The sequence below is a fragment of the Aphelocoma coerulescens genome, chromosome 3, assembly GCF_041296385.1.
Source record: "Aphelocoma coerulescens isolate FSJ_1873_10779 chromosome 3, UR_Acoe_1.0, whole genome shotgun sequence".
Lineage (NCBI taxonomy): Eukaryota > Metazoa > Chordata > Aves > Passeriformes > Corvidae > Aphelocoma > Aphelocoma coerulescens.
Window position 1 is genome coordinate 124,040,009 of NC_091016.1, and position 27,379 is coordinate 124,067,387.

Below are 27,379 nucleotides of genomic sequence, written 5' to 3' on the forward strand. Positions count from 1 at the left end.
CGGCGCGGGGCGGTGTCGCTTTACGGCAGAGCTGTGGGATAGGCCGCGGGATCCGCCGGGATGAAGCAGAAAAGGAAAAATGGGAAAGGTAAAAGAGAGCCCTGAGGGGCTGGAGCGTGTCCGGGAAGGGGATGGAGCTGGGGGAGGAGCAGCTGAGGGAGCTGGAGGGGGCTCAGCCTGGAGAAAAGGAGGCTCAGGGGGGATCTTCTGGCTCTGCACAAGTCCCTGACAGGAGGGGGCGGCTGAGGCGGGGTCGGGCTCTGCTCCCGGGGAACAGGGACAGGAGGAGAGGGAACGGCCCCCAATAGTGCCAGGGGAGGTTTAGGTTGGATATTAAGAGGAATTTCTTCACTTAAAGGGCTGTCCAGCCCTGGTGCAGCTGCCCAGGGCAGGTGTGGAGTCTCCATCCCTGGAGGGATTGAAAAGCCGTGTGGATGTGGCACTTGGGGACATGGGTCAGTGGTGGCCTTGGCAGTGCTGGGAATGGTTGGACTCGATGGTTTTGGAGCACTTTTCCGACCTAAATCGTTCCTTGACTCTCTGTGTGCGTGCGGTGCGAACGCGAGGTCGGCCTTGCCCCTTTCTGTTGTTTTGGAGGAGGTGAAGAGCCAGCCCCGACCTTGCTGAGGCTTTGGGGTGCTTTCTCCACTGTTTCTGCCGGGAAGGCGGAGCCCTGGGCACCCCGGTGGTGCTCAGGAGTTTGCCTTGTCCCGACTCCCGGGGGCGGAATGGGGAGTCCCGGTGTTAACTGGGCTTTTCCCTTAAATCCGAGTGGGACAAAATCTGGGAACGGGGTGTTGGGCAGCAGAGATGGTGCAGCAGCCTGGTCTGTCCTGACCAACCCTGCAGAGAGAGAGAACAGATGGGAATAGCTGAGGAAGGTGTGCCAGGGAGGTTTGGGTTGGATTTTAGGAAAAGGTTCTTTCTCCAGAGGGTGGTGGGCCACTGGAGCAGCTCCCCAGGGAATGGTGACATTCCCAAGGCTGCCAGAGCTCCAGGAATGTTTGGACAACGCTCCCAGGGATGCACGGGGTGGGAATTTTGGGGTGTCTGTGCAGGGCCAGGAGCTGGGCTGGATGATCCCTGTGGGTCCCCTCCAAGCCAGAACATTCCGTGGTTCTGTGATTTTAGGGAAACGCAGGTTGTTGGTGACAGGAAACGCTCCTGCCACGTTCTGTGGGAGGGTGGGGAGGCCCTGGGGTGGAATTCCCGGGGAAGCTGTGGCTGCCCCTGGATCCCTGGCAGTGTCCAAGGCCGGGTTGGGCAGGGTTTGGAGCAGCCTGGGGCAGTGGGAGGTGTCAGGTTTGGATTGAGACGAGCTTTAAATTCCCTTCCCACCCAAACCATTCCACAGTTCTGTGACAGGAATTGAGGGCAGGTGCCCCCGGGTTGTCCCAGGTGGGAAAATCTCTGACTCTTCCCTGTTTTTGCTCTGTTCCCGTTCCAGGGGAGCTCAGCCAGGCCGAGCTGATGGTGATGACCATTGCTGACATCATAAAGCAGCTCCTTGAGGCTCACGAGCAAGGGAAAGATGTGGATCTCAACAAGTGAGTGCCTCTGGAGCTGATCCATCGGGGGTGGGCGCATCCTGTGCTTTCTGTGACACCCAGCTTTCATTTTCACACCATTTCTCTCCCATTTTCTGATCATAAAACCAGGAAATTCTGGGCTGATTTGCTCCTGAGTCCCAAAACGGGTGGGATTGCTGAAAAACTCCAAGAAACTCTCACTGCCATCCTTCAGTAGTCCCAAATCCACCAGGAAAAGGAAATGTTAATGTAGGAATAATATTCAGTCAGATTTTTTTAGGCTTAAACAACACATGAAGTTGTTGTTTACAGAAACCTCTTGCTCCTTTATTTATGTGGGCTAATAAAACCTGAATTTGCCTCACTTTTTCCGCTCCATTGTAAACTTTTTGTCGGAAATACCTGCCAGGAATTGCCTTGGAGATGAGCTCAGCTACAGGCTGGCTGTGTAAGGCTTCAACACATGAGTCAAACCCCTGGAAATGGACAAGCCAGAGCCTTGGCAGCCTGCACAAAGTTAGGATGAAGCCATATTTAGGAGGAGAAAGCGCAGAAAATAAAAAGAGCTAAAAATCGCTGGCGGGCGTGAGTTTGGTTTTGGTCTCTTAACGCACAGTGCAGCTGTTTGCTTCGTAGTGCTTTGTCTGCAGAGCAAAACTGCCAGAACCTACCAGGATCTGCCTGGAACTGCTGGAAATGAGCCCTTATTTTGGTCCTTTGGGGTATTTCTGCTTGCAGGCTGAAGACCAAAACCTCAGCCAAGTACGGGCTGCCGGCGCAGCCCCGGCTCGTCGACATCATCGCGGCTGTCCCGCCCCAGTTCCGGAAGGTTCTGCTCCCAAAGCTCAAGGCCAAGCCCATCAGGACGGCCAGTGGGGTGAGCACAGCCACCATCCCTCCTTCCCCCGCCATCCTCCCTGCTCCCAGCCCCACACTGGGTGGGATTCCTGCCCAAAACTGGGATGGGGAACGCCCGGTGGTGTCGGCACGTTCCAGGTTGCCTTTTCCGTGCCCTTGTGCCCGCAGGGGTGTGGCTTTTGAAAGGATTTGGGGGAAGCTTCCTTCCTTGGAGGTTTCCCTGGGGCTGCTGCATCCTTGGAAGTGTCCAAGGAAAGGCTGGACAGGGCTCGGAGCAAACTGGGGTAGTGGAAGGCGTCGGGGTTGGAACGGGATGGGGTTTAAGGTCCTTCCAACCCAAACCATCCTGGGATTCTCTGAGGAAAAAGGGGAAGCGTGTCCGTGTCACTGTGGGTTTTTCAGCAGAGCAGTTAGTCCAGTTCAGGGTAAAACACCTCATTCTCCATATTAGACCCCAATTTACACTGGACCGTGGAAATACTAAATCATAAAGGTTCCTGTTTCTTGCTGCTTTTGTTCTCCCCCTCGAGGGTTAACCCACAGCTATTTTGGGTGGCAGCCCAAGCACGGAGCATCTTGAAACAATCCCACAGATGCCCCAGCACCCCCAGCCCTGCAAGAAGCTCTTTATTTTCGTCACTTCAGAGGCCAGGGCTGTGATTTCTCTCCTCACTTCGCTCCCTGCAGATCGCTGTGGTGGCTGTGATGTGCAAACCCCACCGGTGTCCCCACATCAACTTCACGGGCAACATCTGTGTGTGAGTATGGCCGGCCCAGATGTGCCCTGCTGGGACACTTCTGTCCTCCAGGAGGGGCTGGAGCGTGTCCTGGGAAGGGTTTGGAGCACCAGGGGAGGCTGAGGGAGCTGGGAAAGGGGCTCAGCCCAAGGAGGCTCCAGAGGGAATTTTCCTCTCTGGAATTCCCTGGGAGGAGCTAGGTGGGATTTCTCCCAGGGAACAGGGACAGGATGAGAGGGAACAGCCTCAAGCAGCACCAGGAGAAGTTCAGATTGGGTATTGGGAACAATTCCTGCCTGGAAAGGGCTGTCCAGCCCTGGCACAGCTGCCCAGGGCAGTGGTGGAGCCCCCATCCTGGGAGGGATTGAAAATCCCTGTGGATGTGGCTCAGTGCTGGGAATGGTTGGGCTGGATGCTCTTGGATGCCTTTTTCAGCCTTGCTGTGATTCCATGACCCAAAAGGACATTTTCCCAGCATTCCTGGATAAATCCAGTGTTGCAGGAGCAGCATTTTGGGGCCAGGCTCCCATTCTGCACAGCTGCCAGGTTGTTGATACCTCACACATCACCCCAAAATCTGCTTTTTTTTCACCTTTCCCTCAAGGAGAAAATCTTCTCCTTCCATGACCCAGACCCACCATTCCACAGGAGATTCCCACCTTCATGGTTATTAATTTATTACCAATTTCTTAACGATCAGGTGGGATTTGTGTCCCTGATTTGGGCTGTTGCATCCCTGGGCAGAGGAGCAGGTGGGAGATTCCAGATCCTGCAGGAGAGCAGCAGGATCTGGGAATTCTGAAGGTGGCTGAGCTGAGCCCCTCCTGAGGAGGAGCAGGTGTTGCCTGCAGAAAATTCCTTGCTGTGCCATTCCAGTGGCTCTGGAATGACAGAGCACAGATGGAAGGGAGGTCTCCAGCTGCCAAAACCTCCTGGAACAGCCAAAAATGGTTTTATTTGAATCAAAAACCACAAACTTGGCTTAACCTCGAAGTCTCTTCCTCAGTTTGACTCCGAGCACCTGAAATCTCCTCTTGGCTGCTGTTTTCCCATCATTTCTTTCCAAACATTCCCTGTCATTCCCAACACATCCCTGAATTTCACTCTGGGTTTGTTTCAGCTCCTCTGTTTGAGCTGTTCCAGGTGATTTTGTGTCTGAAATGGCTTCGGCTGCTCAGCTCTTTGCCAGCAAATGAATGTGGGCACGGTGATTTGCTAATTAATTGTATAATGATGACAGATGACTCGGGGTGAGCTGGCAGTGAGGAAACAAATCAATTATCCTGTGAAGCTAACGAGGCTGGTTTGGTGGAGGTGGCGTTGTCCTGGGAGCTGATCCATAAGGAAAATTCCCTGGATGCTCCCTCACCTTTCCTGCTGGTGCTGAAGGAGAAGGAGTTGCCCACCCTCGTGTCTGAATTCATCTCTGAGCACCTGGAATGTTTTGTTGGTGAAATAACACATCCCTAAGCTCGGGGAGCCAATGCAGATGAGCTTTCTCACCATCCAAATACTGAAATTCCCGAAATTTCTGGAAAAGCAGGTGCTGGGACAGGAGGAGACCCCTGTTTGACATCTTTCCACACCAAAGAGAAATCATGTTCTGCACGGAATAAAGTGATGCTCTTGAGGGAATCGTGGAAAATACTCAAACTGTAAAATTGTTTTTCAAAATCAGTTAATCTGTGGGTAACTGTTGCTCCAAAACTCTACAGCTGCTCCCTCAAATAATGCCATATCCCAGGAATATTTTCAATATTTTGCTTCCAGAAAGTTGCTTTAGGTAGATGTGGGAATTTGACAGGTCTGAAGTGGTTTTGACCAATCCCTTTCTCGCTAAAATCAATTAAAATTCCTGTTTTGCACTGGACCTTCAGTGTTTGCAAACACAGGCAGGCTCAGCTCCTCCCAGCATTCCTGGATTTCATGGAATCACAGAAACAGTTGGAATTGGGAGAGTTTAATTCCTGTTTTCTCTGGTTTTTTTGCCCTGCAGGTACTGCCCAGGGGGCCCTGACTCTGACTTCGAATATTCCACCCAGTCCTACACCGGATATGAGGTACTGATGCCCTCTTTTGGGGAATTCCAGCATTCTGTAAGCCCGGCTTTGGGTTAGGCTGGGCCTTATCCCTACAACTCAACTCATGTCCAAGAGCAAAACCAAAACCAATCTTCAGAAACTTCTAAAGGTTCGAAAGCAGCTCAAAGCCCAGGAGGGAAATTCTTGATCAGAGTAAATAATGATGAGTTAAAATGTAAAAAAATTGTGCCCTCGTGTAAGAAGGGTCTTCAAAGGCTGGAATAGGATGTGGGGAGGTTCCTACAGGATTAAAATATATAAATTTTGGGGGAAAAAATTCCCGTTTTTAAGCTGTTAATGCCTCTGAAATTGCATTCATTCCTTTTTATCTGCAGTGATTTCTCCCGAAATCTTTGTACTTCCCAATTTTTCTTTCCCTGCTGTCTGGAGAAAGTTTAACAGCAGTTTGTGACTGAATTATTGTGGCTGCTTTTAACCAAAAACCTCAGAGCTGTGGGAGGGATGTAAAGCAGGAAAATGAGGTGAAATCCAGCTGGATTCATTTGGTGAACATTAATGCAGCATCTTTTAAACAGGAACTTTGTCTCTTGTTGCCTCTGTGATTTAAAACTTGTCCCATTAAGGAAACAGGAAAAATGGGAAATACCAAGTGAATCCAGGATACAAAAGGTGCCTGAAAATCTTCTTGAAATATTATTAATAGGCTTCCATCAGCTGGTGATAGAAAGAAAGAGCTTTTAGGGATTTCAGCTGAAGGAATAAGTTTAGTTTAGAGAATATTTGAGGCTTAAACTGAGTCTAGAGGATGCTGATCTGTGCAAGTGAAAAGGTTCTGAAATGAGCAGGGCCAAAACCAAAAGTGCTCTGAGAAACACTTTGTGATTTTTGTAACGCTGCTGTGACACTGCAGAGATTTTTTAGCTGTTGGGGAGCACTAAAAATTGAATAATTTTGGTGTTCCTTTTAGATCATGTTGCCATCTCAGGACAAAAACGTGTTTGAGGATTTAAGGAGCCAAACTGATATTTACAATTGTGCAGAGTCTTTATTGGTGGGTTTGAAGGCTTTGGGGCAGTCAGGATTTGAAGTTTTCAGCATTAATTTCAATGCTGGAAGTTCTTTTGTTCTTTTTTGCTGTTCTTTGGGCAAAAGAAGTTTCTAAAATGAATCTTTTTGTGTTTTGCAGCCAACATCCATGAGGGCCATCCGGGCTCGGTACGATCCCTATCTCCAGACAAGGCACAGAGTGGAGCAGGTACATTTTTACAGGGAATTTCATTGGGATTGGGATGCAAAAAAAAAAATGAGGATTGTTTTAATTTCTGGACTGGTGGGCTGCAAAAAAAAAAAAAAAAAAAAAATTAAATGTATGCATTTTAATTATCCAGCTCTCATTTCCATGAAATAAATGGTGAGATTTGAACCTCTGCTAAGATCTCTTGTGTGCAATAGGTGATGGTTAATAATAATTCCAACAAAATGGAACTGAGCTTCTCTGGAATTCCTAGTTCTTGGTGATTCCATGAAGAATTTAATACTCAAACAGTGCCTTTCCTACCAAAGTTATTTTATTTGGGGGTTTCTTGGAGAGTTAGATGTGAAAAGTTTCTCGATCCCGTTCTGCATTGATTAGTTTCCTGTTTATCTCCAAATCCATTGGAAAATTCTCCATGAATTCAGTGTTTTCTCTCACGAGTTTTTAAGGAGAGTTTGTTCTACATGGATTGAAGGAGATGCAAGGAATTTTTTTGCCTTTTGGCCGAATTTAGGTAGTTTCAGTAGCCAGTAACTTAAATAATTCTGATTTTTCAGGAAAATCCTCTACTCTGGGCTGTGTTCTTACAGTAAAAAAATTACTTTGGAGGGGTTTTTTTTTGCAGGGGGAGGAGGTTATAAAAAACCTGCACAGAAATATTAAAGATTTCTCATTCATGAAACAACAAAAGAAGGAAATGCAGCATTAAGAAAATCAGGGATTGCAACTGGAGAAATCCCCGACTGATCATTTTTTTCTTGTGATATTTTTAATTTTCCAGCTGAAGCAGCTGGGCCACAGCGTGGATAAAGTGGAATTTATCGTGATGGGTGGAACATTCATGTCTCTGCCTGAAGATTACAGAGATTATTTCATCAGGAACCTGCACGATGCCCTGTCGGGCCACACTTCCAACAACGTGGCAGAGGCCGTCAGGTGAGAGCCTGGATTCTCCCTCATGGAATTCTTTAAGGTTTAAATCGTTTATTCTTTGAAAACACTGAAGAGAATTAGATTTTTTTTTACAGGGAGTGTTTATCTAAATATTTTTTGAGGCACAGGATGTTTACAGCCCAGCTCAGCAACGCAGAGGGGCAGCAGCAGCAGGCAGGGAACGGCGAACTGCAAATGGCAGGAAACGCCAAAGTTTTCCCCATTTCTTGGCATTCCAGCCAGCCCTGGCCCTGTCACGCCTCATCACCTTGGTCTGGAGTTGTGACAAATCCCATTGCCACGGGATTTATTCCCTGCAGCTGGGCAGGGGAGCTGCTCCAGCCTGGGAGGGCGGCCGGACGTCAGCTCCCGTAAGGAATGACTCAGCCCGGAGAGCGTCAGCACTCCCGGCCCCTTCCAGCCCCAAACGCAGCTCCCCCTGCAGCAGTTGGGTGTGACAGGAGCTGCTCTGCTCGTTTTACAGCTCAGAAAGCACGGGCTGATTGATTCACACGTGCTTGGGGCAGGAAATGCTGAATTTTCAGTGCTTTTCGGACAAAAGAAGAAGTTGGATGTTTTGGGAGTTGTTAAATGAGGCGAGCATCCCTTCGATGGTTTCACTTTGCTGCCTTGTCGTTGGGGATTTTTATTTGTGACATTATCATCTCCAAGAGGAGCGATTTTAGAGCTGTCTTCTCCAAGAGAAGCGATTTTTAGGACCAGTCCTTTGTATCTGAAAGCTGCAACTTAATTTGGTTTTCCTCTGGAGGGCACCAAACACTTCTGCTGGTTTTCTTAGCTTTTTTTTTTTTCCCCTGCTTGTCACTCAAAGACCAAACAAAAAGTGCTCTGCTGCTCTTTTCCAGTGGATTTTCTCAAGATAAAATAGCAAACAAGTTGAGCAAAGAGTTTCTGAAGGACACAGCTCCTCAGGGGAGGAGGGTGGTGGTTGCAGGTTGTCCATTCAAATTACTGCTGTGATTCAGGATGTGGGTAGTCCATATTTTTTTTCCCTGCTGCAGGTGTCTTAGCTAATTTTATTGGGCCTAAAATAATTTTCCGAGTAGCCTGGCCTTTGCTCTGCAGATAATAAGGAAACTATTTCTGCCACAGCCCGTGTGACCGAGCAATTTTAAACCCAAAGTGACTCTGTGGAGTCAGAGCAACACGGATCGAGCAGTGTGACAAAAACCTGCCCTGACAACGTGTGGGTTCTTCAGCAGATAAATAAAGGTTGATATTTTTAATGTAAAACTCACATTATAAGTGCTTGGTAAATGGAGTTCTGTGGGAGTTACTCGAGTTGCATTTCCTAAATATTCAAGAGGCGAGAAAATGGGGTTGGAGATGAATCAGAGCTTTTAGTTTTTGTGCTTCTGGAGCTTGGTCGTCGTACTGTGTCACGGCAGCATGGCTTGAGATGGTCAGTGACACTTGAAGCAGACAGTCAAGGTGGAATTCATTTCTCTTTGTAGTGAGGATTCATCTCCTTCACCGCTTCCATCAGCAGAGGCCGTGAGGAGTGAGGAATTCTGGGAGCGTTTTCCTTGTTTTGTACTGGGCTCTGCCTCTCTCAGCTGACTCTGAATGGGATTCTGGGAGCCTTATTTCTTGGGCAAATCATTCTTTAACTTCAGGTTTGGTAGATTCCTTCATGTGGAAAAGGACCTTGAACCAGGAGAGAATCACAGAATCCCAAGGTGGTTTGGGTTGGAAAGGACCTTAAAGCTCATCCCATCCCACCCCCTGCCACGGGCAGGGACACCTTCCACTATCCCAGCTTGCTCCAAACCCCAGTTTTCCCTCTTTTATCCAGTAATTTCTTGTCTTTGTCCCAGACTCCTGCTCTGCTCTGTGTCCAGTGCTGGCCTGAGCTGAGCAGCGCTGAGGGATCATCAATCTGGCGTCCTCCTCCTGACGTAATTTTCAATTTTCTTCTTGTAATGCTTCATCTCGATCAGCCCACGGAGGCTTCTGGCCCCAGCTAATCTGATAAAAAGGATGTGATTCTGTGCAGTTCCAGGCAGAACAGCACGATCAGAGCCTGCCCGTGGAGGTCGATCCCGTTCCTCACCAGGGACGGGCACTGCGAGTAAAGAAATTACCCCTCAGACCGCGTTGGCCCTCGGATTTCAGCTGATACTCTGAGTTGCAGATAAATGCGTGAACTCATCGACCAAAAGTGTGATTTTTTGCAAAGATAAACGGGGCAATTTGGAGACTCTCATAGCGACTCTGTTGTGAGTGGAGGAAGGAAATGAATTCCCTGCGAAAGCGCTGTTGTTTTTAATATTTCTGCAGCGCCTCCCTTTTGGGGTAATAAACGCTTTTTTAGGCTGTTCAGACAGAGCTCTTTGCTCGAGGTGCTTCAGTTTGCTTGAGAAATAGCTTGGTCGAGGAGTGAGTGAAGAATTGCAGAGCCAGAGGGGATCTTTGTTTTGCAGAGGGTGTGCAAAGAGAAGACTGAGAAGTTCTAATTTTTCTCCCTGAGAGCACCACTTAGGAATTTCTGGGCCCTTCTGGGTGCTTATCAAGCCGGGTTGTGGATTTGGTGATAAGCTTCCCTTCTCTAGCAGCAGGTTTGCAATTATTAGGAACTTTGCAATTGCTAAAGCATCGCTGGGATGGATTTTTCTCCCACAGGAGAAACTCATCTCTTTCCCCGGGAGCTGCTCCCATCAAGCCCCGAGTGTTGACTTGATTGCGGCTGCTTTTGCTCTTTCCTGAGGACAATCAGCCTCCGAGAAGGTGTAAAATGCACATGCAAATGAGAATTGCTGCTCCTCTCACCTGACCCGTGAGTCATGAGAGGTGTTGGGTTTATTTAGCTGCCACCGTGAGTCACCGGAGCCGGGAGCTGACTTCTAATGAGGGAAGGAGGCCCGAGGAGAGCTCGCCTGCTTTGGGAAAAGCAGGAAAATCAGGAAGGGCTCTGCACCCCTGCAGCTCCTGGGACTGCAGCAGCAGCTCTGGCTTCTCTTCCTGAGCCAGGCTGGGAGAGCTGGGAATGTTCACCTGGGGAAGGGAAGGATCCAGGGAGAGCTCAGAGCCCCTTCCAGGGCCTCAAGAGCCTCCAGGAGAGCTGGAGAGGGACTGGGAACAAGGGATGGAGGGACAGGACACAGGGAATGGCTTCCCACTGCCAGAGGGCAGGGATGGATGGGATATTGGGAAGGAATTCCTGGCTGTGAGGGGGTGTGAGGCCCTGGCCCAGGGTGCCCAGAGAAGCTGTGGCTGCCCCTGGATCCCTGGAAGTGTCCAAGGTTGGAGCAGCCTGGTCTAGTGAAAGGTGCCTGCAGGTAGTTGGAATTGGATCATTTTTTAAGATCCCACCCAAGCCATTCCATGATGTCTATGATTTCAGCATTGTAAAAGGCATGGAAATGATTTTCAAGTTGTTTTTTTAGCAGTGTGATGGGTTGCCCGATGTTTGATAAGGCTGCCTTGGCAAAGGAAGGAGGTAACACTGCTGGGACCTCACATTCTGCAGTTCAGGTCTCTCCTGTACCTGAAATTCATGTGGCAACATCCAGGTGCAGAGCAGGCATCGCCATTCCCTGATCCAGAACCGGGGCAGCTTCCCCTCCCCGCATCAGTCCCTTAAAAAGCTCCTTTTAAACTCACAGAATCCCAGAACTCTGAGGAGCAATCGCAGCTCCCGACTCCGCCTTTTCCTTGGATTCGCCATCGATTGCCTGTGCCAGGAGTCCTTTTGTGTTCCTGCATTAGCTGTGACCTCTCTGGAGCTGCGAGACGGGCAGCAGTGCCTCCTGCTGCCCCAGACATTATCCTGGTGGGAAGTTTCCTTTGGGTATCCCAAAAGCCAGATCGATTTTTTGGGAAGAGGATAGATCCAGCTACTCCTGAGCTCTGTACATAATCAGAGCTTAGGGCCCAGCTTGGCACCTCTTAATCCATTGAGGGAGGAAAAACAAACCCCGAGCCCTGGCGGGTCCTGCAGTGCTTGGTTTGGGATGTGGAGCTCCCGATGCCTTTTGAATCCCAGCTGGAAATCTCTCCTGAGCAGGTCAGATCAGAGCAAGCTGTGACAAATGTGCTTTGTGTGATTATTGGAGGATGGGGTTTGTGGGAAGGTCGTTGTATATTAAAGGAAAAACTTCTTTGAGGATGATGAAACAGAGAGGTTGTGGAGTCTCCTTCTCCAATCCCACCTGGATGTGATCCTGTGCGGCCTGCTCTGGTGAGCCTGCTCGGGGCTGGGTGGTCTCCAGAGGCCTCTTCCAACCCCAACCATTCCGTGATTCTTTTCTCAAATTCCCACGTTAATTTCAGATCCCAGCAATTCTTCCGATAGAAGCTGCAGTTGTTCCAAGAAATCGTGGTAGCTGGAGGCAGAGGGTGGAGTTAGGTGGGATATTGGGAACGAATTCTTGGCTGCGAGGGTGGTGAAGCCCTGGCACAGAATTCCCAGAGAGGCTGGGGCTGTTCCTGGATCCCTGGAAGTGTCCAAGGCCAGGTTGGAGCAACCTGGGACCGTGGAAGTGTTGGGGTTGGAACTGGATGGACTTTAAGTTCCCTTCCCACCCAAACCAGTCTGGAATTCTGTGGTTGTGAAGGTTCACAACTCAGCCACACCTGAATTTGCTTTTCAATAGGCAGGAACAGACCTGCTCTTAAAAGATAACCCTAATCCTAACCCAAACCCAGCTTTATCAACTTGAAGTCTGTTCTAAATTTCCCAAATAAGACTTTAGGAAGTTGCTGGAAGACAGAGCTTCCTGCAGTGAACTCTGGGCTTGCTGGTGCTGTACTTTAACCAAAATTGAGCCTTTTTGCTTGGCTTTTAGGACACTGTGAAGTTCTGTGGGGTAACAGGCGAGCACGTCGTGCCTGTGCCCATATTCCACAGACCCCACCGTGAGAAATCCTCCAGGCAAGAGCTCAGAGCAAACCCATTTCCGTGGTTCCTACAGGCAGGGAAGATGCCGTCCTACAATTCCGGGGCTCCATTGGCATACGGCGCTCGTTCCGCTAATGTCTCTTAATTGAGCTTTCCGAGTGCTAATTGTGACTCCAGCAAAAACAAGCCAGGCTTTGACTCACTCGCCGCAGTGATTCATGCTGGGGCCATTGAAGAGGTTGCTGTTCTCCTTTTATCTACCTTGACCCTCAGCTCGAGGTTACCCCTTCCAGAGCAGGCAGCTCAACTCACCCCCCCCTCCGGCTGCCACAGCTCACCCCGGGGCGAATTCATGGAATTTGGGAAGGAGAGCTTTATCTGAGAAGCTCCTTCTCTGCTTGGGGGGAGTGGGAAATTGTCCTGTTGCAAATTGCCGGGGTTTGACAGTCGGATCCCACCCCTCGCCCTGCCATAATGAGTGGGTGCAGTGACAGGGAGGCTCTTGAATTTTCCTCCGGTTCCAGCCCAAATTGCCGGGTTAAGCTCCAATTCCAGCGGCAATTTGGGCAGCAGGGGGATGTGGGGACTCACCAGCTCCGTGTCCCCTCCTGTGCCTGCTCCTGGCAGGAGGAAGGGAATAGCAGGAGGCAGCAGCATTGGAAATTGCCGTGGCTGGATCCGTCAGAGCTTGTCTGTCAAATCCCTCCGGACATCCGGGCGGGCCAGGCAGGAGATGAGTGGCTGCTGCTTTAGTGCCAGATCGTTCACAACAGAGAATCTGCCTGGATTTCCTTTTGTGCCCACAGATTTGGAGCTCCTAATGTTCGGGAAAAACAGGCAGATTTTCTTTGTGTCCAGCTGTGGATGGGACTCATCTGTAATGAGGCACTGGAACAGGTTGCCCAGAGATGTTGGGGTCTCCTCATCCCTGGAAGTGTCCAAGGCCAGGCTGGACGGGGCTTGGAGCAAGGTGGGATAGTGGGAGGTGTCAGGGTTGGAATGGGATGAGCTTTAAGGTCCCTTCTCACCCAAACCATTTTATATTTTTCATTAAAGCCTGTTTGGCACTGAGTGTTCATCCCTAAATGCCTTCGTAAGTCTTGCATAATTTAAGGAATTTCACCCCAAAGCTGTCTGGCCTTTGTTGCCATCCAGTTACTTTGGCACTGCTCATTTCCTGCTGCATTTCCCAACTTTTAACTGCTGGAGTTGATGTCATTTGGAAGATCTCTAAACGGAAGGCATTCCATCCCATCCTAACCTCGTCCATCTCCTTTCCTCCCACAGCCCTGGAATGGGATTGCAGATCCCGTTACCTGCCCTATTGCTGGAATGGGATTGCTGATCCCGTTATCTGCCCTATTGCTGGAATGGGATTGCTGATCCCGTTACCTGCCCTATTGCTGGAATGGGATTGCTGATCCCGTTACCTGCCCTATTGCTGGAATGGGATTGCTGATCCCGTTACCTGCCCTATTGCTGGAATGGGATTGCTGATCCCGTTATCTGCCCTATTGCTGTTTCCCCTGCCTGTGAAACACTCAGGTTTGGGATGAAACATGTGAGGAAGCCAAACCCACGCCTTTCCATGGGTGATACTGGGTGATTTCGGGTTTTCCAAGGCTGGAACCAAACCTGTCTCCCTCCAAGCGTTCCGAGGTGGTTTATTCAGGAATTGGAGCCACACCAAAATCAGCAATATTTGTAAATCCACCTTTTATCCCATACTGGTGGAAAGAGCGGCGGCCTTGGCGGTCATGACATTGTCAGAGCTAAATAATGAATTTCCCTGCTTTTTCCTGTACATTTTCAGCAAATTACTGCTGAACACCTGCCAAAGGGAATACTTTGCTCGTTTTTGCTGCTCCACTGCTGTGCCTCTGTAATTTGGCAAAGCACAACAAGTTCTCCGGTGACCTGCACTAAAATGTTAATGCTGGGATGGGATCCGAGCGGCCGGCTGGGATCGGCGGCTGGAGATGGAGCTTTATTCAGGGCTTGGCCACCCGTATGAATTTGAACCTGGCCTGATGATGATACAGTTTTAATTCCAATGGTGGTGGTGATCCAAAAGAGAGAGCAGGGCGGTGTGTATGAATAAGATTCCTGGGTTAATCCCTTCGTCATTGACACCATCCTGCGGATTGCAGCAGCAGTTGCTGTTGTATCCCGCTTTTCCAAGCAGGCAGAAACTCAAATATTACCCGTGGCTTTGAGCTGCAGGAGGATGCAAGCGATCCAAACCGATCATCCCATGCCCTGCAGCGCTGACAGGGGACCCACGCTCCCCTTTTCCGCCTGCTTTCAGCAGAGATTGCTTTGTGGCCCAGATGAAAATGAGCTGGTGAAATAGGGAGATGTGGTTTATGGTTCCCTCAGCTGTGCTCTGCTCGCCTCATTGATGCCGTAAACCCAGAGCCGCCGCCTTTCAACAGCGCTAAATTAATTTGAAAGAAAACTCATTTTCTAGTGACATGGTGGGTGCAATAGGCGTGGAACAACAGCAAAAGGCAGGTTTAATCTTGGTCCTTTTACAGGAGGGTGTCGAGGAGGGGTTTTGCTGCGGCTTTGGGGAGCGCTGTGCCCGGCAGAGCAGGGGCTGTTTGGTTTGAAATACGTGTGGCAGCAGGGGCGCTCCGGGAGCCTGCGCCGCTCACGGCTCACGAGTTCGGGAAGTCGGATGCTCAGAACTGGAAATGCAGAGCTTTGGGGGTGTTTGTGCAGCCTGGATTTGCTCTCCCTCTGTCTGGGCCTTGGGTTGTGCAATGACCTCGTTTTTTAACTCTCTCTGCACGACCTTTGCCTGCTTTGTCTCCGGAGAGTTTGTGTGCTGCTCTGAAAACTCTAACGTTAGTGGGAAGGACCTTTGTTCCTTGGGATAAAGTAACGTCCCCCTTTTCCCTGGCAGCTCTGGGGTGAGGTGTGGGTTCAGCTGGTGGGTTCAGAGCTCGGCTCTGATGTTCCTGGGTGCCTGATGTGCCCCTGCGGGAGATGAAATCAGCGGGGAGGGATCCAGCTCCTGCTGGGGCCGTGGCTCTCTGGGCTCTGACTGCTGCGGAAATGAGAGCCCAGCTCTGCGTGGGTGTTTGCATCCAGGAGCTGGATCCCACCCCACGAGCCTTGGCTCCCTTGAGGCCCGGGACAGGAGGAGTTTCCACCTCCACCTCCCATTTCTGACTCCTTGAGCTCGTGCCTGTCCTTGCTTTATGGAAGATGCTCCTGTGTCTTGCGGTGCTGGGGTTTGGTTCCGTTCTCTTTTCCAGATCACGGAATCACGGGGTAATTAAATTTAGAAAGGACCTTTAAGGTGGTCGAGTCCAACCATCAACCAGCACCGCTAAACCACATCCCCAAGTGCCACATCCAGGTTTTTGAGCGCTTCCAGGGATGGTGACTCCACCACTGCCCTGGGCAGCCCATTCCAGTGCTTTCCAGCCCTTCTAGGGATAAAATGATCCCTGATATCCGATCTAAACCGCCGCTGGCACAACTTGAGGCCATTCCCTCTCATCCTGTCACTTGTTCCTTGGGAGGGGAGGCCAACACCCACAATCTCTGCTTTTCCCCACCTCCGGGAAGACACACAGGTGGTCCCTCCCCTTTGGCTGCCTCCTCTCTGTATTTGTCTCACTAAAATCCAGATTCTGCCATTTGAGGGGCTTTTAGCCGTGGCAGGAAACATTTGACCTCCCCCCATCCCAGGAAGCTGCTGCTTGGGACAGCACATCCTCCCCAGAGCTGTGAGGGATATCTGTGCCTGAGGATGATGCAGTTTTTAGGCGACTGTAGCAGCGAAAAGCTGAAATCGTTTTCCAAACAATGACTCAACCGCCATTAAAAGTTGAGTAAAATCATAAAATCGGGTTGGCCAGGGCCTCAAGGCTCATCTCATCCCAACCCCGTGCCGTGGAGGAGGAGCCGTGGGCACCTTGGAGCTACAGGAGGGAGCAAAAGGAGTTGGGGAAGAGGCACCAGCAGTTCCTGGAGCTGCTGCAGCAAGCCCAGGAGTGTTTTTATGGGGAAAACGAGGATTTTCACAGCCCTTTTTTGAGCGCGATCCTATCGCAGCTTTATAGGTGAGGGACTTGCTTTGGCAGGAGATCAAGACGAGTAAAGCGCAGCTCTCCACTGGCAGTTTTGGCTGATGGCTGCTTTTTATTAGCTCTCTTTATAATTTTATGGATACAATTTCTTTGTTTCCTCAAAGCAGCAATCAAGCTGTTTTCCTTCCTCGAGCTAAATGTTTTCTCCGTCGGAGTCAGATGGGGACGGGCTCCATCCCGTTTCAGAGGTGGATAAAGGAGCTGAAAATCGAAGGGCTGGGCTGGGCACTTTCTTTATGCAGCAGCACTTTCAGGGCATGGGGTTTGTGGTTATTTTCCTCAGGAGCAGCTGTGAAGTGGTTGTTCATAGGAATATGCGACTTTCCTTGGGCCTCAGTGAGTCAATATCAGAGCTGAAATTGGAGCTGCGTTTTTTTGCGAGTCCGTGTCAGTCTCACCCAGCGCAGCAAGAAAAACTCGCATTTCAGGGTGGGTTTAATAAAAGAGGCTGTCGTGTCGTTTCTTCCATAATTTTAGGTGTAAGGGTTTTTTTTTTTTCCCCTCTCCCTGCATCCTTTGTTAGCCCACGCCTGCAACTCTGTATTGACAATTCCCTGCGAAACTGTCTTTATAATTATGACCTAATGGTTGATTGTATTGATTTGGCAACGGGCAGCAGAATGGTTTTTCTTTCAAGTTCTTCCTGAAGTAATTGCACAGCAAAGCTGTGAGGAATCAAGGACGAATCTTGGGCATCTCCTGGTGGAAGTTTTCCACCAGGCTTTTGTTTCCCTGGCTGTGCAGGCTGCCAGGGCTCGGGTGTCACTGTGGGGACGGGGATTGCTGGTCCTGGGATGTGTTACCTGCTTGGATAAAGGGAGAAAGGGACGAGAGGAAAACCTCTGGGAATAGCTGGTATCGATTGCCTGGCAGAGGTGGAATTGAAGGAAGGGTCGAAGGAGATGGTGCTGGAATCCACCAAAGGGACTGAAGCGGGGCTGGGAGCTGCTGCTTTTGAGGGTTTGGATTGCTCGGTGAGGAGCTGGCAAAGCTGAGCAAAAGGGAGAGCAAAATGAAATATTGACTAAATGCTGCCCGAGCCGCCTGCTTTTCTCTCCCTGACAGGAGCACAGGCTGCTGCTCAGTGCAAAGAGACACTTGTGAGTGTTTATCCTGGATTTCTGCGCAGAAATTGCTCCTTGGATTGCTCTTCTCTCACAGCGGGGAGGCCCTGGCACAGTTTACCCAGAGAAGCTGTGGCTGCCTCATCCCTAAAAGTGTTTCTGGCCAGGTTGGACGGGGCTTGGAGCAACCTGGGATAGCGGAAGGTGTCCCTGCCCATGGCAGGGGGTGGGGACAAGATGATCTTTAAGCTCCCTTCCAACCCAGACCGCTCTGTGGTTGTGTGATTCTGTAAAATTCCCAAATCGTTCCTGAGAAATGCATTTGGTTCTTTCTGAAACACCAGGGCTCCAAGCGTCTCCAATTTTCTCCCTTTGTGCTGAGCGTCGCTTTGTTCCAGGCTTTCCCTCTGCGCCACGAGCCACAAAATGGTTTGGAAGATCATCCTGGCTGGGGTTATTATCCCTGACAAATGGGATTTTTCCCAGTTCAGCGTGGGTTTGGTAGCCTGGCAGGGCTTGTTGTTACTTTAAAAAACAAATTAGTTTAGAAGTGCTTGGGACAGAGGTGGGTGCTGGGCTTGGGGGAATGTTTGGGCTTAAAGGGCTTTTCCAAGCTCAATAAATTCCTGATTCTGTCACTCTGGACAGTGTGGATGGTATCTTTTCAGCTTTATACCGGCTAGCGCTTGTATTTCAATGCCTTAGAAAGCCTCGAGCAGCCCAGAGAGGCAGCACAGGCGATCTAGCACCTTAATAGCTCTAAAATCGGTACCTGTATCAGCTGCAGAGCAAATACCATCAGCAGAAGCAAAGAGGGAGAAATATAGCTCCCTGCCCGCTCAATTCCCTGCAGTTAGAAGCCTTAAGAAAGAGAGAGACAACCACAGATGTTCACAGGAAGATAGCTGAGCTGAGAGAGGGCGGAGCCTCCCCTCGACTATCCTTTATTCGGAGAAGAGGGAAGGGGAGGACCTGGGGTGAGTGGCCAATCAGACACTGCTGAAGAGTTTGAGTTACATTTGGTTTTGCCCGCGCTTCGAACAAAGGAGCTCGGAGCACGTGGCCGGAGCACGTGTCTTTGGGAGGGGGAGGGGAAGTTCAGAACAGGCAGCAACAATTCCCTATTTTTTTTTCTTTAAAGCTGGGTTGTAACTCTTAGTAACTTAAAGTGCATAGAACAGTAACAGAACAACAGTGCAAAACATAACTGGAATCTATCGTCCCTACAACTTCGATAGTACCTAGGATGCCTTTAAACTAGTTCCCCAGCAAAACTCAGGGGGTTAGTTAGGACATCTATGGTATGGAGTATCAGGACGAAGACTTACAGAGTACAGTGCAAAACCTGAGTGCAAAACAGTGCAACTTAACTCAAGGGATTAACATCAAAATCTGCAGCAAAGGGTTTACATGAGGGTGCAAAATTAGGATCCTTTTTACGGCGTCTCTTCCAGGAGGCAGTTTTAACCTCCTTAATTTTTGAGGAAGTGACATAAGGCTTTACCCATTTCCCTGGGATCCATCTCAGTCCTTGAGGGGTAGATACACTGGCATACCCACGTCCCCAAGTTACAAGTTTGTATGGTCCTTGGATTTTCTGAGTCTCTGGGTCCCGGATCAGGACTTCTGGATTCTCCTTCAGTTTCTGTCTCCCGGTGTTCTGGAAATGACGATAGATGGGAGGGTTTGGATCCTCAAAGGTGCCATTCAGGAAGTTTATGGTAAACAGTGCTTTGCTGAGTCTGAGGACAGGTGAATTGAGTTTGGTGGTCCCTGATTGTTGTAGCAGCATTCGCTTGAGGGTTTGATGGGCACGTTCAACAATGCCTTGTCCGGTTGGGGAGTGAGGAATACCTGTAACATGTCGAAATCCCCACTGCTGACGGAAGTTTTTAAACTCCTGAGAGGTGTAGGCAGGTCCATTATCAGTTTTTATCTCCTCAGGTATACCAAGCACAGCAAAAGCTTGGACAAGATGTTTTTCAACGTCCCTAGCTTTTTCGCCTGCATGTGCAGAGGCATACATAGCACCAGAGAAGGTATCAATAGAAACATGAACGTATTTTAATCTCCCAAATTCAGGGAAATGTGTGACGTCCATCTGCCACACTTCACCGCTATTAATGCCTCTGGGATTGACTCCCATGCCCAGTGATGGAAGCTGTAGCTTCTGGCAGTTGGGACATGTTGCCACTATTGCTTTTGCCTGCGTCCGCGACAGATGGAACATGCGGATGAGAGCAGGAATATTTTGATGGTACATAGCATGGCTCAGTTTTGCCTGTTCGAAAACTTGGGGGAGCTTTGGTAAGTCGGCTGATAGAACTATGTCTGCTGGCATAGCCAGAGCATCAGCTCTACGATTACCTTCCGCAATAAATCCTGGCAGGTTTGTATGTGACCTCACATGCATGACAAAATAGGGATGCTCTCTGTGGGAAACCAGATAAATTAATTTTGAGAGTAAATCATAAATTTTTTTGTTTGAGATTTCTTTTAGGAGAGCATGCTCAGCTCTAACAGTTACTCCAGCTACATATGCTGAGTCTGTGACCAAATTAAAGGGTTCTTTGAACCTCTCAAATGCTCTAATGACAGCTGCTAATTCAGCTACTTGTGGTGATCCTTGGATTACCTTTATGTCAGATTCCCACTTTTGTGTCTTTGAATTTCTCCACGTGACCACGGACTTCTTACTTTTCCCTGATGCATCAGTAAAAACAGTAATCGCATCGAGGGGTTTTCTGCTTTGTATCTCTCGAGGGATGAAAGAGAATGCCAGATTAAACATTTCATGTTTTGGGTAATGATTTGAGATTTGGCCTGAGTAACTATCTAATGCAAATTGTAAATTTATATTATTTTGGAGTAGGTGATCTAATGTGTCTGTTGTTACCGGTAAGTAGATGCATGCAAAGTCACATCCTGCCAGGGTGCGGAGCCTTGCTCTACCCTTCATGATAATTTTTGCTATTAATTCTTGTGGCTGTGTGATGGTTTTAGGAGGCTGGAGTGGAAGGAAAACCCATTCAATTATGATGAGGTGGTCCTTCTGCTCTTTGTCCCACTGAAATATGAGGCCGTGAAAGCGTGGTGCCTTCCCTAGAATGACAAGCTTAAAGGGTAGGGAGGGCTGATACCTGTGTGCTTGCCTGGTGGAAATGAGCTCTTGTATCTTTCTGAGAGACTGCCTTGCCTCTTCTGTCAGGGATCTGGGGGATGCTGGACCGCCTTCCCCTTTTACTAGGTTTGCAATAGGAGCTACATCCTCTGTGGTGAGTCCTAACCAGCGCCTTAAATACTTCAGTGTCCCACAGATCTGTTGCACTTCCTCTAATGTTTTTGGGTTATTATTAATGGTGACGGGTGTTGGGGTGATAGAGGTTTCTGTGATTTTGAGTCCGAGGTATTTCCAAGGGCTTGTTCTCTGCATTTTTTCAGGTTGTAATTCAAAGCCCTTGGCCTCTAGGGCCTCAATCACCATGTTAAGTGTCTGCTCAAGATACTGATTATTGGGAGCACACACCAGCACATCATCCATGTAATGTAGGATGATGGCTTTCTCTGCTTTGGCACGGATGGGAGATAGAATTTTAGCAATGTACTCTTGGCAGAGAGTTGGGGAATTTTTCATACCTTGGGGAAGCACAAGCCAATGGTAACGTTCCATGGGGGTTTCATGATTAAGAGAGGGTACAGAAAATGCAAATCGAGGGGCATCTGCAGGATGGAGTGGAATATGAAAAAAGCAATCTTTAATGTCAAGAACAGCTAAATGCCAATGTTGTGGGAGCATTGAAGGTGATGGCATACCTGGTTGAAGGGGTCCCATGTCTTCAATAACTTTATTAACTTCTCTAAGATCTTGGAGTAGCCTATATTTGTTCTTTCCCGGTTTTTTTATTACAAACACAGGTGTGTTCCATGGGCTGTTAGTTGGAACTATATTTCCTTTAGCCAATTGTTCAGCTACTAATGTTTTGAGTGCCTCTAAGTTTTCTTTTTTTAAAGACCACTGTCTAACTTGCACGGGTTCATCTGTTTTCCAAGTTAATTTTTGTGGAAGGCACTCTGCTTCAGTGGCCTGCAGGAGAAAATTTTGATATCTAGGGGTGATATCAATTTTTGTTCCCCACTGAGACATGGCATCCCTTCCCCACAGGGTGAATTTGGTGTCCAGGACATACGGACGAAGAGTTGCTATTTGTCCTTCAGGACCTTCAATTTGGATGGTGTATTTGGATTGCTTTGCAATTTGGGTACCTCCAATCCCTTGTATGATGCCCTGAGATTGCAATTCCCATTGCTCAGGCCACTTATCAACTGGAATGACAGTCACATCAGCACCTGTGTCTATCATTCCCATTATACTGATTTTATGTGATTTATGACGGAGCTTACATTCTATTATAGGTTTGTTATTTCCCAAAACCTCAGTCCAACAGATGGCTGGGATATGACCATCTGTGGACAGGTATTTGGGCAGTGGAATGGCCTGTGCAATGACTTGACCCTTTTGCATAAAGTACGGCGGATATATACATTGTACCATTAGGTTAGAACACCCATTCTGATCCACTTTCATGAGTGTGGGTGTAACCTCTATCCCAGCAGGTGTTACCCGAGTGTCCCCAATAACAAAAAGGTATGTAAAGTCTTGCATGTGGTCCACATTCTGGAATGAGATAGGTATTGCAGTCTGTTTGTTGTTGTTGAAATGGTGTGTTTCGGCACAGGTTACCTTAAACCTTAGTCCAGAAGTCCAAGTTGCATTGTCTGCAGCTCTATTTTTGTCTGAACGCGGAGCTGTTAGGACGCGTTGAGTTGCTGGTTTCCCTGCTGTTGACCTGGGGAAACAGTCTTTGGAGAGTTTTTATCAGCAGTTATAATGGCTCTGCAATTGCGAGCTACATGTCCCTTTTTCTGACAACGATAGCATATAAGGTTACCACGCGATTGAGTTTCTCCTGTACCCATAGCATTCTCCACAACTTCCCCAACCATCCCCACTTTTTTTAAAAGGGGAGCAGCTGTGTTCAGCTGCACCTTCTTTGTACAGACTTCGAGGATGGATTCAACAGTAGGAGGAGGATGAAGAGGGAGAGTGAGGATGACTTGTTTGCAAGCATCATTGGTATTCACTTGGAGAAGTTCGAGTAGGAGCGCTTGTCGGAGGTCAGGATTAGGGACCTGAGAAGAGACAGCTTCGCACAAACGGTTATAAAAGTGAATAATATTTTCATTTGGCAATTGCTTGATGGCGGTATAATGAGAGTTAGGAGTTTGAGATGGTAATAATGTTAAGGCCTTTTCAGCAGCACGTGTGATTTCAGTAAGAACTGGACGAGGGATAAGCATTGCTTGTTTTTGAGGATTTGCCATATTATTGTCACCAGATAAAAGGTCTAATGTGATATAATTATTCTCAAGGTCCAGGTAATTATCTGGAGTTTGCCACAAAATTTTTAGTAAATCAGATAAAATTATTTTCCATTGCTTTTTCCACATCATAAAATCACCAGCTGTTAGAAGAGTTTGCATCAATGTAAGTAAATCATGAGGTACTAGTAAGTGAGTTGCAAAAGTAGCACTTAAAAGGCTCTTAAAATAATTACTATGCATTCCAAACTCCTTAATGGCCTTGCACAAATCCTTAATATTAGAGTAAGGTAAGGGTTTCCAGTCAGGGTTTGCTACATTGCTAGTAGGAGAGAGTGTAGTAGAAGCAGTTGGAGTTACTTCCTGGTAGCCATGGGTTCCCGGATTTAAAGAGGTATTTACAGGATTGTGGGAACCAGGGACGGGACAAGAGGAAGCAGGGGCGGGGAGTGGAGGCGCAGGGGCGGGGAGTGGAGGCGCGGACACGGCCGGAGGAGGGGAGGGGTTGGGGGCGGGGTTGTGGGAGGCAGGGGCGGTACTTGAGCCATGGGCGGGCACAGAGGGAGGGGTGAAACACGACGCTGTGGGGGCGCGGTTAGGGGCGGGGTCAGGTTGTGACGCGGGAGTGGGAGGGGATGGGGACAAGAAGGGGTTTGTGGGGTGGGGGAGAAAGGGATTGTGGGAGGTGTAGTTTGGAGAGGAAGGAACATCGCGGCCGCCATTATTGGAGACGAACAAACTCGAAGAAAATGGGTTGGGGGGAGGGGTTTTTCCCCGGGCTGCGAGCACATGGCAATGGCTCTCCCTGGGAACAAAGAGATCAGGGGAGAAGGGGTTTTTTCGCGCGCTTGAAACATGAGGGCTAGAAACTGGGGACAAGGGAGTGGAGAAAAGGGGTTGGGAAGGTCCTGGGACGGGCTCCGGATTCCCGTCCGAGGCAGGGTGCTGAGGAAACACGGGTGAGCCAGGAGGACGATAGCTCTCCTGTGCTAAAAAGCAGTCTGCTCGAGCTGTGTTTACCAGCGTAGGGGAAGAGGGGTCCGGGACAAAGGGGTTGGAAGAGGGTATAAGGGAATTAACAGGGGTATTTTGCAGAGGCTTTTCATGTACTGCGTTTTTCTCAGGCAAAGTATAACTTAGTAACAGGAGAGGAAAGAATTTTGAAACTGTTTCATCTCCTGCACGCCTAAGAGAGGAAAGTTTTCTGCCCACCTTATCCCAAAATTCAGGAGATCTTATGTCTTTGGAGGTAAGATGAGGAAAGTACTGAAAAAGCCATACTACAAAAGAGTGAACTAGATTTTTAGGGTATTTATGCCCAGTTAAGGAAAGGTAGCTTTGAACTTGGTGGTATATTTCTCTATGGTGTGCAGAAACTTCAGATCCCATTATGAAAGCAACACCACAAACCTCAACCCAACTCGCCCAAAGGAGAAAAAAAAAGAGAAAGTTTGAACCGGCACCAGCTTAAGACAGGAGCCCCTTAACCAGCAGGGAAATACTCACCAGAAATCTGGATTTTACCACAGGAAAGCAGGTCCGGAGAAAAAAAACATGCGAGAAGGGTCTTCTGCTTTCAAGCCGTTCCCTCGCCACGTGGTGTGGGGGAGGTACAGGCTGAGCCTCTGGGCTCACTGTTACGCAAAAAGTAACAGCTCGCTACACAGAGCTGGCACAGCACGACGTGCAGAGCTAACTCCAGCAGACACACAGCTGCCGGGACACCCTAAAAGTCTCTCAGAACCGGAGTTCAGAGATAGCACGTTGGGCGCCAAATGTGGATGGTATCTTTTCAGCTTTATACCGGCTAGCGCTTGTATTTCAATGCCTTAGAAAGCCTCGAGCAGCCCAGAGAGGCAGCACAGGCGATCTAGCACCTTAATAGCTCTAAAATCGGTACCTGTATCAGCTGCAGAGCAAATACCATCAGCAGAAGCAAAGAGGGAGAAATATAGCTCCCTGCCCGCTCAATTCCCTGCAGTTAGAAGCCTTAAGAAAGAGAGAGACAACCACAGATGTTCACAGGAAGATAGCTGAGCTGAGAGAGGGCGGAGCCTCCCCTCGACTATCCTTTATTCGGAGAAGAGGGAAGGGGAGGACCTGGGGTGAGTGGCCAATCAGACACTGCTGAAGAGTTTGAGTTACATTTGGTTTTGCCCGCGCTTCGAACAAAGGAGCTCGGAGCACGTGGCCGGAGCACGTGTCTTTGGGAGGGGGAGGGGAAGTTCAGAACAGGCAGCAACAGGACAGGTTGGCACAGGAAGCCTCACCCTCGTCTGTAGCAAGCCCAGAGCTTCACAGGGCTCTCAACCTTCTGCTCCTCTGAACCATTCCTTCCTTTTTTGGAGCTTTGTCTCATCTTTCAGGATGACTTTCACGGCTTCTTTTCTTTGGGTGCCATTTTAGTGGGAATTGGAGGAGATGGGAAGTCTGTCCTTGGCAGCAGGGGCAGGAGCTTTGGGATGGCTGCTTGAAACCATCCCACGGTTTCATCCATGATCTCTTTGTCTTGGCTGCAGGAAACCCGAGCTGGGATGATCAGTGGTGTGTTGGATTTCCCATACATAAGATGAATTGTTGGGGGTTTTTTAGTGACATTCACATATTAATCTGAGATTTAAACTCTCTGGCTCGTGCTGAAGGGAAGCGTGAGCCCTCCTCACGTGATAAATTGAATATGGGGCGTTTTACAAGCACTTTGTGTCTTTTCCTCTCCCAGACATATTGCAAAATGTGTTTTGCTGATGTGTTGGGCCTCAGTTGTATTTATTAGGACAAGAATTCATTTTCTTTAGCTGCTGAAACCCCAAAGCACCTCCCTCTTTACGTAGATTGAGTACAGAGAGGTTCTTGTTTGCACAGAACTCGTTCCCATCGTGTGGCAGATGAATTCCTGCCCTCTGGCTACGAGAAATGCTTTCAACAACACATTCAGGTTGTAGCTTTCTCCAAAGCATTTGACAAAGCTCTCTAACTTTGCCTGGATCTCTAAAAACCCTTCAGCGGATTGTGGGAATCAGAGTGGAAGCTTTGCATGCAGAAATTATTGAAAGATATTAAGAGATGGATTAAGTGATCAATTAACAAAAGAGGGAGGTCATTAGTGGTGTCCCAGAGGAATCTGTGCTGGAACAGGTTGTTTTGACCTGTTGCGAAAGGGCAGGAGAAAATGAGTGTTGGTATATAAAGCATTGCTTATAAAAAAGGTTTTTCCTGTTTTTCACAACGATCTCCAGGTTGGCTGATGCCACTCAATAATAAGATTTTAAAGTTTTGGTTGATAACTGTGAGAAACACAGCCCTGGTGCTTGGTATTAGTTATAAAACCAACTCGGTGTGAGGAATTGCAGTGATGGGAATAGAGAGAAAACTGGGAAATGGTGCTGTGGAGCCTCCTCGTTCACAGCTTGAACCTTGCTCAGTTCTTCCTTTTAAAAATCAGGGAGGAGGAAAATGATGTTGTGGAAGCAGGGAAAAGCTATTTGAGAGAGATATAATAGAGATTTATGAAGTCCTGAGTGGCACAGAGAAGAGAAAAGAAGGATAAACGTTGATTTTTCTCTGACACAACAAGGACTGGGGGTATCTGGTGAAATGGGAATTAAATCCAAATTAAATCCAAATGATTTCTTGGTGCAGGCCATGGTTGGGCTGAGAGTGACCAAAAACATTCTTTGGAAAAATGTCCAGTGAGAACTGCCAAATCCTGAAGACATCATGAGCCCTAAAAACTTTGAGGAGTCCAATTCCAGACTCAGGTCTCCCTAAATTTCAATGTGAGGAATCTGGGACCTCGTGTTGCTGCTTCTCTCCTGGGAGAAACATGAAGCCATAATTTCCAAACTGTAATTTGGCTCTGCTCACTGGGACAGGTTTGGGAAAGGCAGAGAGCTCACATAAGGGAGGAGGAGATAAGCACTGCCTTGCCTAAATTAGCCTTGTTTTGGCTTTTTTTTCCCCCCTCTAAACGTTTGTTTTTCATGGGAGTGGGTAAAAAAAAGAGGTTGCAACTCGGCTCCTGTTCCAGCCGTGCATTTTCCTTGTTGGAAATAATTCACTCCAGCATATGTTAATTCATCCTGGTGTTTGCTGTTACAGCTGGCTAATAATTTGTTGCTGAAAAAAAAAAATTGCTGTTGCCGTGAACTTGATGGATGGGAGCTCAGAAAACACCACAGGCTCAAAAAACCCAGCAGTGTTAGAAGGTCTTGTCAGGGTTTTTCTGTTCAATGTCCTTTTCTCTTTTTTTTTTCGCTTCCTGAGCTAAGACAGACCTTTCAGGACCTGCTTGGATGTCTCTGAGAGCAGGCAGTGATTATGGCTTTTGGGATAATTACGCATTTATCAGCCCAGCATGGCAGGAGCGGAGCACGGCTCCGTCCCGGTTGTCAGGAGTGGCAGGATCCCTCCAGACCTTGCCCAGAGGTCCTTGATCGAAGCTGTGAGGGAAATAAAAATAAACCAAACCACCCTTCCCTCTCCAGCCACCGCCATTCCCTGCTCCTCGTTACAGCCAGGCGGTTAATTAGTCCATGCAAACAGCCCTGCTCAGATTAGGCCTGAAGTGTCTCTTAACTCAGCCACTTCTGCTCGTGCTGTGCCTTTTTTTCTGAGGGGT

General features: G+C 48.6%; 1 protein-coding gene across 2 annotated transcripts in view; it reads left to right on the forward strand.

Annotated features, from left to right (window-relative positions):
• The window catches only part of ELP3 (elongator acetyltransferase complex subunit 3), an 83,425-nt gene continuing 56,046 nt past the window's right edge, over positions 1 to 27,379 (forward strand). For both annotated transcript variants that reach the window (XM_069011872.1, XM_069011873.1), the window contains exons 1-7: positions 1 to 88; positions 1,448 to 1,547; positions 2,268 to 2,406; positions 3,075 to 3,145; positions 5,121 to 5,184; positions 6,353 to 6,421; positions 7,203 to 7,357. In XM_069011872.1, coding sequence (XP_068867973.1) covers positions 61 to 88; positions 1,448 to 1,547; positions 2,268 to 2,406; positions 3,075 to 3,145; positions 5,121 to 5,184; positions 6,353 to 6,421; positions 7,203 to 7,357 — 626 coding nt within the window. In that variant the 5' untranslated portion in view covers positions 1 to 60. The remainder of the gene's footprint in view (positions 89 to 1,447; positions 1,548 to 2,267; positions 2,407 to 3,074; positions 3,146 to 5,120; positions 5,185 to 6,352; positions 6,422 to 7,202; positions 7,358 to 27,379) is intronic.